Source organism: Ammodytes marinus (genome assembly GCF_949987685.1).
Source record: "Ammodytes marinus genome assembly, chromosome: 6".
NCBI classification, from domain to species: domain Eukaryota; kingdom Metazoa; phylum Chordata; class Actinopteri; order Uranoscopiformes; family Ammodytidae; genus Ammodytes; species Ammodytes marinus.
In genome coordinates, this window is record NC_137235.1 from 34,262,821 (window position 1) to 34,272,198 (window position 9,378).

General features: G+C 37.1%; 2 protein-coding genes across 2 annotated transcripts; both read right to left on the reverse strand.

Moving 5' to 3' along the window:
* Positions 1–356: 356 nt before the first annotated feature.
* On the reverse strand, positions 357–4,319 carry LOC307252502 (uncharacterized protein). Its single transcript, XM_080030176.1, has 6 exons — positions 4,145–4,319; positions 3,438–3,539; positions 3,235–3,303; positions 2,333–2,437; positions 2,154–2,203; positions 357–414 (listed from the first exon to the last, which is right to left on the reverse strand). The coding sequence occupies exons 1-6, from the start codon at positions 4,209–4,211 to the stop codon at positions 403–405; spliced, it is 405 nt and encodes a 134-aa protein (XP_079886302.1). The 5' UTR covers positions 4,212–4,319; the 3' UTR covers positions 357–402.
* A 1,856-nt stretch (positions 4,320–6,175) lies between these two features.
* Positions 6,176–7,519, reverse strand: LOC307251548 (CMRF35-like molecule 8; the record flags this gene model as incomplete). The annotated part of the gene is made up of 4 exons (XM_080028916.1): positions 6,176–6,282; positions 6,740–6,811; positions 7,072–7,386; positions 7,480–7,519. The coding sequence occupies 4 exons, from the start codon at positions 7,517–7,519 to the stop codon at positions 6,176–6,178; spliced, it is 534 nt and encodes a 177-aa protein (XP_079885042.1).
* Between the last annotated feature and the right edge of the window lie 1,859 nt (positions 7,520–9,378).

Below are 9,378 nucleotides of genomic sequence, written 5' to 3' on the forward strand. Positions count from 1 at the left end.
TCACTGGCTGTGTAAAAGGGGTAGCACAAAAAAAAATATGTAGTAGGTAACACAAAAAAAAACCCTATGTGTTAGGTAGCACAAAAAAAACCTATGTAGTAGGTAACGCATCTATATCACATGACCATGTGTGTACCAGGAAGAAACAAATGCAAAACAAATTAAATTCGATTTTTCTTGAAGTAATATTTTATTTCCTAAAAGTGCTTTTACGGTCAGCCCCACACAAGTTGACCCGTCGGTCAACTCCAGTTCACCCGACGTTGTGTACGCAGCAGTAAGCATTGGCAGAGGTCAGGACATCCTCACACCCATTTGTCATCCAGTCACAATCCAGAATCGGATCTTCAATCCCACCACTGAGTCGGGAGAGCGACAGATCAGTGAGGACAGCCATCTACTCTATTCTTCAGTCTGCTTCAACACAGAGGAAGAAATATCAGGCCAGCTGCAGGACCCTCTGAGGAGTACGCCTCAATCACAAAACCAAAAGTATGCCCACGTGTAAAATAAGACTTTGTTACTTTGTATCTTGCTGAACAGCGGCCACTATGACTGAAAAGTGACACTTCCAAGTTAATGGTGAATGATAAAACAAAGTGGTACAAGTAGTGAATGGTCATTAAGTCCAACCACTGACTGAATAGTGTTAATTTTCCAGAGATATCTATCTCAAGTTTACTAGCATTAGCTTACATTAGCCACCTATAAGCTAATGGTCATACCAGACAAAGTATGCTGTTGCTTGCATTGTATGATATAGTGTCTCTTGAAATGTACATGTTGTCACATTAAACTTTACAATGAGTTTTTTTCTCATTTTCAAATGTATGGAGTCACGAGGGAGAGGGCAAATATGCTCAGTGAGGTGAGAACCACATTTGACAAAAATACAAACAAATATAGGCTAAGAAAAAGTTTTAAAAGTTTGTGTTTATTTATTTATCCTAAAATCCTTGCAGACTTCACTTTCTTGAAGTGTTTTTAAGATAAGCATATTGGCCTACCGTCTTCATCATGCAAAATACTTCTTATCAATAACACAGGATTGTTTTTCATGTGTAAATCTCCACCAACCATGGAAATAAAGGCTACAGTAAGATGAAGAGCAAACCTCTGATGTTTTCTAACCTTAGTAGAGTAAAATAAATTATAACATGTAATTATTTTTTTAAACAAGTGCAATAAGTATTGCTGTGTTAATATTGCATAATATCAGCACAATAAAGAAACTTACCCAACAGACCTTGAGTGTTAGTTATTTTCTAAAAGTTCCAAAAAAGTTTTTTACTTCACTTACTATATTGTCTATCTGTCTTGCTCACCCTGTGTCATGTCGCTCTCTGTCCCCTGGCATCTTATGTTCAAACTTAACATGTATTGGTTTGTTTAAGTGTAGTGACAAGGATAAAGTCAAGCATTAAAAATGTATAATTTGCTAATGCAATTTAATTGCGTATGTAAATGTATTTCATCTGTGTTTTTACAATAATAAATGCAATGTCACTGTCATGTGATTTACTGGAAGTAAAGCTGTCTTGGTTGACCCTGGTTGGGATTCTCCATGTTAATGTTGTCAAGGTGCTACAGGATACACACTGTGTTGAATAAAGGACTTTAAAGGTGCTGTAAGCGGAATGGTTCTTTTAGCTAACTTCCTGTCTTACTGCAGTTAGCAGTCCCCTCGCTCGTCCCTACGTCAACACATTAATTCACTGCGGTCTTCTTGCAGCAAGTTATCTAGCATCATCTCAGATCCATAAGTGTGATAAAACATGATAAAAACCATCACAACAGACATTGGGAAGGATTTTTACCTGCTCCGCCATTGTAGGCACATAAACATTCACCCATGTGTCGCTCTGGCATCCACCAGCAGTGAGACCATGAGTGAGACGGGTGCGGACGGGTGTCGGTTTGTAGCGTTCTCTCTTGTGATTGGATAACATTTCGGGATACTACATAAAGTTTAATTGCTAATTACATGCAGAGCAGCTGACTAAGAGATTGGCTTTATGAAACGCGCACATTATGTAAGTGATCACTGTATGAATAAAGAGCGATTTAACACTTATATTAATATAAATAAACCGCTTACTTCACCTTTAAGACTCCAACACAATCATGCACACAACAAAGAGATAGACTCTCACCATATTGCTTGTGTTAGTCAAGGGTCTTCTTGCTGCACATGCAAAGGGTGCTGGGAATAATACAAAATGAGAGTTAAATCTTACAAAGCCAGAATAAATGGTTATGGCCAAAAATAAAGGGTCCGGTCCAAATATATATTAGACAATTATGTTGCAGATGTATAATTGAGTTCACTTGCCTCTTATTTTCTCATGTCTGTGTTTTCTGAGTTTCAAGTACAAAACCACAAACAGACTCAGAAGCAGCACAGCAGCCGCCACGGCCAAGAAGAACTCCAGTGTCTCTGGAGAAAAAAACACAATAAATACAACAAACTGAAATCTAAAGCTAATCAGATTTGTTAGTGTGCAATATGTGCATCACAATCTGGCCAATCGCACTTAAAATAATGTCCCAAAAATTGCATCGTGCACCTTTAATTAGTGAATTTCAAAATAGCAAAAGGGGAAATCCGTTTTACAGAACACATTCATGTTGTAATAAAATATCGATATTTGGCACTAGTGTATCGATATTTCGAAGGAGAAACTGTGGCCATATGTCGCAATATCGTTTTTTTTTCCCATCCCCAAAGATATCTGCTAATTCTACTTGAATGTTACAGAACAAATACACACATGAATAATACATTTAGTTTTTAAATAACAAACTAGATGATTCAGCACACATTTTCTATTTCTAAATCCTGCCAGATCCAAACCATGGACCTATTATAAAAGATACAAACCCCCGAAAAGTCAACAGGTGACATTACTGCTGACAGGTTATTTATCCAATTTGCTGCACACAGATGGAAACAAATTTTTTTTTTTTTTTTCAGATGTTGTTTAATGCATTTTTTTTGTTGTTGTATATAAATGAAAAGTGTTTTACAATAAAACGTGCCTTGCCTGTCTTAAAGAATGACCACCAGATGGCACCATTAACAAGACTTCAAAAAAAATTATACAAAACTGACCTGGATGATTTGTCCTTTTTAAACTAGGCTAATACTTGAATGACCCCAGAAACGAGAAAATATAAATTGTCTTTTTTTTTTACCAACTTGCACTTTAGATCTTTACAAATTGCGATTATTACCTGTTGTGTTTACTTTATGCACATCTTCCGGTGGTTTAGACAACCGTGTAGTACTGGATCTCTGTGACACTGAATTAAAGGAGCCAGCAGAGAAAAGACAATCACCAAACATGTTTTCACATAAGCAGCATACGAGGATGTAACTGGAGGATATGTATCACTCTCTAAAAGATGAGCATCCCTGAACACACTGTATTACACACCGGTAAAATAATCCGTAGGTTGCTGACGCCTGGTGGAGGCTCGAACTGTGGATGACCTAGGAGCATACCAGGTGACCAGTGGAGGTTCAAGAGGTACAGGGGCTGTCAAAGAAAGACAATAGGTGTTCAGGGGGGAACAATAGTTGCAAGTGCTGTAATTAAGAAAAAAGGCAACAAATAGAAAGAGAATATATGTATTTGACATATCTTTGTAGACTCTGAGCTGGATTTCTGTTTTTGGAACAAACCAGTATGTATCTATTTCACACCAATATGTCCCACCATCATTCAGGTTCAGGTTATTGATGGTCACATGCAGGGTCCTTGACTTGGTGTCATCCCATAAAACATATTTCCCTTTTTGGGACTTTTTATCAGAGGTTTTAATGTGAGTCGTCCTTTTACCATAATCACCCTTGGAGAACCACTTAGTATATCTTTCATATCCAGAGTCATACAGTATATCATGCAGGGAATTTTAACTAGTCCTCCCTCCTGAGCAACTCGATCTATCCTTGGTTGCTCGCATCTGACCACTTCAAAAGAAAAAGAAAAGACAAAATAACAACAGAAAAATAATTTTGCTTTGGCTGTCACTCTTTGGATGTCTGCAGCAACATTTTACATTATAGATAAAATGGCTCCAAAAAGCAAATATTCTTAGCTGTTTAGTAAAGGATGTGTCTTTTTTTGTATTTGATGCTCACCTGAGAAAAGCCAGATGCTTAGAAGAAACATTTTCCTCATCTGGATCTTTGTTAAAATCCCTCTCATCTTTAGTTTTCCTCAGCGTCTTCTATTTTCTCTGCCCTTCACCAACTCTCAGACACACTTGAGTGACTCTCAATTCGATCAAAGTCTTTCACGCTTTTCATTACACTCTACTGGTTCGCACAATGACCCAGGAAGTCTTGTGGTTTGTCAGAAACCCTAAAAGCTGTGGGTGTGACACTTTTGTCTCTGTAGCCTCTTCCTTTATGTATTTCACTTTTTCAGTTTCCAATCCGGCGTGTGAGTGCGTGTACTTATTGTGGGTGGTGGCTGTTAACACATTCCACTTAGTCAACCACAAACAGAGCAGTAAGTACAAAACAATAAGGAAAAAGAAAATCAACATATTGTTTTTGCCAATGTGATTTTATTGATGTAAATTCAGGAACGTGAATGATGTATCATTTCTTTTAGAATCTTTATTTCAATTGTTTTAAAAAATGAATAAAATCCGGATTATTGTTAAAAAAAATAATATATTGTGTTCTTTAGCCTTAAGTATGAAGGAATAAATGCCATGGAGAAAGGTTTAAAATTCGGTATCTAGGCCTCAGTTTTATTTAAATAAAATGACAAGGCAAGTTGATGTGATCACATCCAAATTCAGAGAAAGAGTGAGTGAGCGTAGTTACAGATGCTCCTGCAGTTATTACATAGATGTCTCTTATGATTGGTTGTCTTCTTTCTTGCGTCTTGCGTCCTTGGATGTATTGTATCCATCTGCTTTGGGCTAGTGAGTTGAACAAGTAGTCCTTTGTTAGCAGATACAGAACTCTCCCTTCTGCTGGGAATACTCCCATCCCTCAAGGGCATTTCTCTTCTACATGAAGAATGTCTCCTGTCTATATTCCCTGTCCTGCATTGCATGTGTGTCTGAATAAGGAACATTTAGATCACACCGTTTAATTTGTTGATTGTTAGTTGATTATATCAAATCTATTTTTCTGTCATCATTAAAAAATATAAATTCACAACAACCTGAACTGTTGGAGCAGGAATGTGTCAGAGAGAGTGGGTATGTCCTGTTTAGCAGAGCACACACTCTCACAGCCGAGGATGATACTTCGCTTATATGATCAGCATCGAGTTCAGACATTGCAATAGACTGTTGATAAGTCTGTTGATATCTGTTCAATGGTGGAGTATGTGACCGCCACAGTGTGAGGTGTGTCAGTGCTGCAGTCTGTGTGTTTGTTAAAGCTAACGGTAGAGTAGAAGAGGCCATCTGGTTGGATCTGAGACTCTGATGAAACTGCGACGTTGGGGTAAATATTGTCTCCTTCATCCCTGCTGGTTTCTCTGTGATGTGGGTATGATGATCTGCAGTTGCTGCTCTTCCTACCATCTGCCTCTTGCTCCTCATTGGCTGTTGAAGAGGGTGTAGTCATGTGGTGTGCATCTCGTTTCTGATTGGATGGCGTTGCATAGACTGTGTCATGGACCTTTCCTATATGTAAAATTATGATACATTAACAAAGTTTCCTGTGCTAGGGTGTTGTTAAGTGACTGCATGTATGTATTGAAATAGCTGGTTAGTACCAAATAATTACCATAACTGTCCCCTGCAGCAAGCTAAACTACTTAATTTGGCTAATGCACACAGCAATGTCAAGGGACCATTTTTGAGTCTGATATACAATACTTTCTAAATACATTGGTTATTTGTAGTGCTTGCTAGTCTGTTTCCAGGTGGTCACTACTAGGCCTTTGAGGGTACTTGCCAGAAAGTAGAAAGTTGCTAACATCATCAGAGGGTTGCTGGGTCCTTGTGAAGGTGTTCAGTCCTGGGTGATGCTAGGTTGTTTGTGATAGTTGTTATGGAGAATATGGGTGTTTTTTTATCCCTACCATGGATGTTTTAAACTGCCATGACTTTCTGAAAAATGAACTTAAGTTTAGTTTCTGAGTTTAGTTTCATACCAGAACATCTTCTGGTATGAAACTAAACTCAGAAACTAAACTTAAGTTCATTTTTCATTGATGTCTCTGTGTCGATGTCTGAATAATATAAGAAGGACTATCGCCAGGGCAAGCACAACCACACCGAGACCTGCTCCGATGTACACCAGCTTCCCTGGGGAAAAAAGACAAGAACACCTCTCAGTGATTATGTATTACCTAGGAGCTTGGCTCTCACATACATACAGTACATACAGGTGAAACTCACATATTATTAGAATATCATGGAAAATTAATTGGAATTGAGGCAAGAATTCATGCTAAAGGGGCCTAAACCAAGTACTGTGTACATATGCATGATTATACTTTATAGAGGGGTCGACATTTCTGTATTTAAAATCCCTTTTTTATTGATTTCATGTAACATTTAAATTTTCTGAGATTTTGAATTTGGGGGTTTTCATAAGCTGTAAGCCATAATCATCAAAATTATAACAAATAAAGGCTTGAAAGATCTCACTTTGCATGTAATGAGTCTATATTTTATATTTGTTTCACCATTTAGGTTGAATTACTGAAATAAACTTTTTCGAGTTTCACCTGTATCTACACACAAGCAGACAGTTGCTTACTTGAGGATAAAGATGTTGTACCATTTGCAATCGAAGCTGGTAAGTCATTGGATTCATTGTCAGGTTTGTTTCCTTTAAGAAAAGAAAAAGAAAGAACTATGTTAACTGTGTTCCTCGTCTCTCGCTCACATTGTGTCTGCCGTGTCAGCGTCTCACTTCTTTCCCACAATGACAATTTACTGTGAAAAAGAGGGTATCCGTTTGAGACGGACATGTGTTGTGAAATATTGGTCATATTTAGTGAAAAGGGAAATGGAACATAGGTTGTCATCTTTAAGGCGATGAGGAATGACACATTAAAGCTACTTATATCCAGTGCTGAATCAACTCACCCGGTATGACTGTGAGGAATACTTCATTGTATGTGTCAATACCAAGTCTGTCTATTCCGCACTGGTAAGTTCCTGAGTCCTCCTTCGTCAGATCAAAGATGGTCACGTAGAATGTGTTTCCCTTGTCTTCAATGTTGTATTTCTTATTGGATACTACCTTCTTGTTTTGGCTACTTATTAGGATGTCTTCATTACTTTTACACTTTCCCTTGCAGAAATATTTGATGTTGGAAGCTGCGTTGGAATGTGAGCATTTAATTCTTATCTTATCTCCCAACACTCCTGTTTGCGAAAGAGCTTCAGTTCCCCATAACCCTGTACAAAACACACACAGAGCAACAAGGGTCAGGTCTTCATTGTTTTTCTCAAAATGCATGACTCATTTCATATTGTATATTTCATACCTACCTTTAAATGGTATGGCCCCCGTGTACTTGGCGGAACTCATACAGGTCCATAGACCAAGCAGAGCTCTGAAGTCTGCAAACAGCTTATCTCTGGATGTGCCAAACAGCAGGCTTAAAACTAAAGGCGATCGTGCATTTTGAAACTTTGGAACAGCTTACCACACCATATTCGCTCATCTGAGTCTCTGGAAACCTTCAAGTCCACTCTTAAAACTCACCTTTTTTCACAGGCTTTTACGTTTTAATGAATTGTTTTATGTCATTGCTGTAAGTGTTTTTTAATGTGTGCTGTTGTATTTTAATTTATGTATTTTATGTAAAGCACTTTGGTGAATTTAGGTTCTTATAAGGTGCTATATAAATAAAAGTGACCTTGACCTTGACCTGATAGACTTATCCTATTTTTTCAAACAAAAGTTCCCAAACCGTTAAGGATTCTTACTTTGGTGTTGTTACCCCTTGAACAACTTCTGCCTACTCTCTTGAGCTGCAGGCCGTTTATTCCGTTTTGAGTGTTCATTTGGATCATATCCAGTGTCTCAAACAGGTTCAATTATACACTATTTCACTAGGAAGAAGAAAAAAACTAGCAAATGTGATAATAATTTTTCTGCAGTGTTTTTATTTAACTTTGTTTTTATCCAAATCAATCATGGCTGGGATAGAATTGTTCTTAAAGTGTACTCCCTTATACTGCTGTAGCTCTCAACAGTACCTTCAACACCTAATAATGTATTTTAGCTATTTAACCTTCCTCTCGTGTTAGGGTCGCCACCGACCCGTTTTGGTTTTAAAATGCATAAAAGAACCACTTACATTTTGTTTATTGCATCCAAATTTCTTGACTTTGTCAGGAACCTCTAATTCAACAAAATAAATTTTTTTTTTTTTTTAAATCACTTAATTATAAAATGCTCTGGTGGAAATTATAACACTGGTGGTGTTAGGGTCGTTTTCGACCCGGTTATAGAATAAGATGTAAAAAACAATAACTAAACTGAAATCATAAGTGCACTGTCAGCCAACACAATGACAGTCAGCTCCTCTCCCAATCATGTGAGCTCTGGGGGGTTCTCATTTTTACTTTTTTTGCCCTTATACCTGCATAAAAGCGAAACAAACAGACGGAAATATCCAGACATGTGAGGTCAATTCAGTATAGAGTTGGTGACTTGCAGAATGAGGAGATATACAGTGAGCCAAGTTCTGGATCATGTTTTTGGTGAAAATGGCCACCTGATTCTAAAAATAAGAGGTGTCAGGTCTGCCGAAGCACTAAGGACAGAAAGATAAACAAATTGTGCTTTACCTGCAATAAATATCTCTGCAAAGAACACTAAAAGTGTTGCTTTTTGTCACACATCTGTACACACACACATACACATGTTTCTTTTTACTAGTTTTGGAGCTAGTAATTGATTTCGATTGGTTTGATTTGTTGATTGGTTGTTGTTTATTTGACCTTACAAATCTATATTTTGTTTTGTGACTTGTTCTGGTTTTCATTGTGTGTTTGTATAATGCTGAAATAAAAAATTGTTTGCTCTTTTCTGAAATAAATATTTATGGGTCGTAATTGACCGGTAACACCATAGATGTTAAAAAGGTCAATAATATTAATATGAAAAAATAAATAAACTAATTTTGTTAAGAAATGTGTTCTCATACCCCTCAGTAATAATCAGCAACAACAACAACCAAATATTTATATATATGATTCTCTTAAGGTTAATTTGACCATTTTCTAAACTGAAATTGAGGCGCATACTGACAAAAAAAAGGCCCAGCCGCCTACACCAAAAATATTAAAAACAATATTTTCATGGATAAGGAAGCCTAACAATGTAACCAAGAGATGAGAAACAAAAAGGATGATAGATAATTGTTTTTAGTGTTTTTT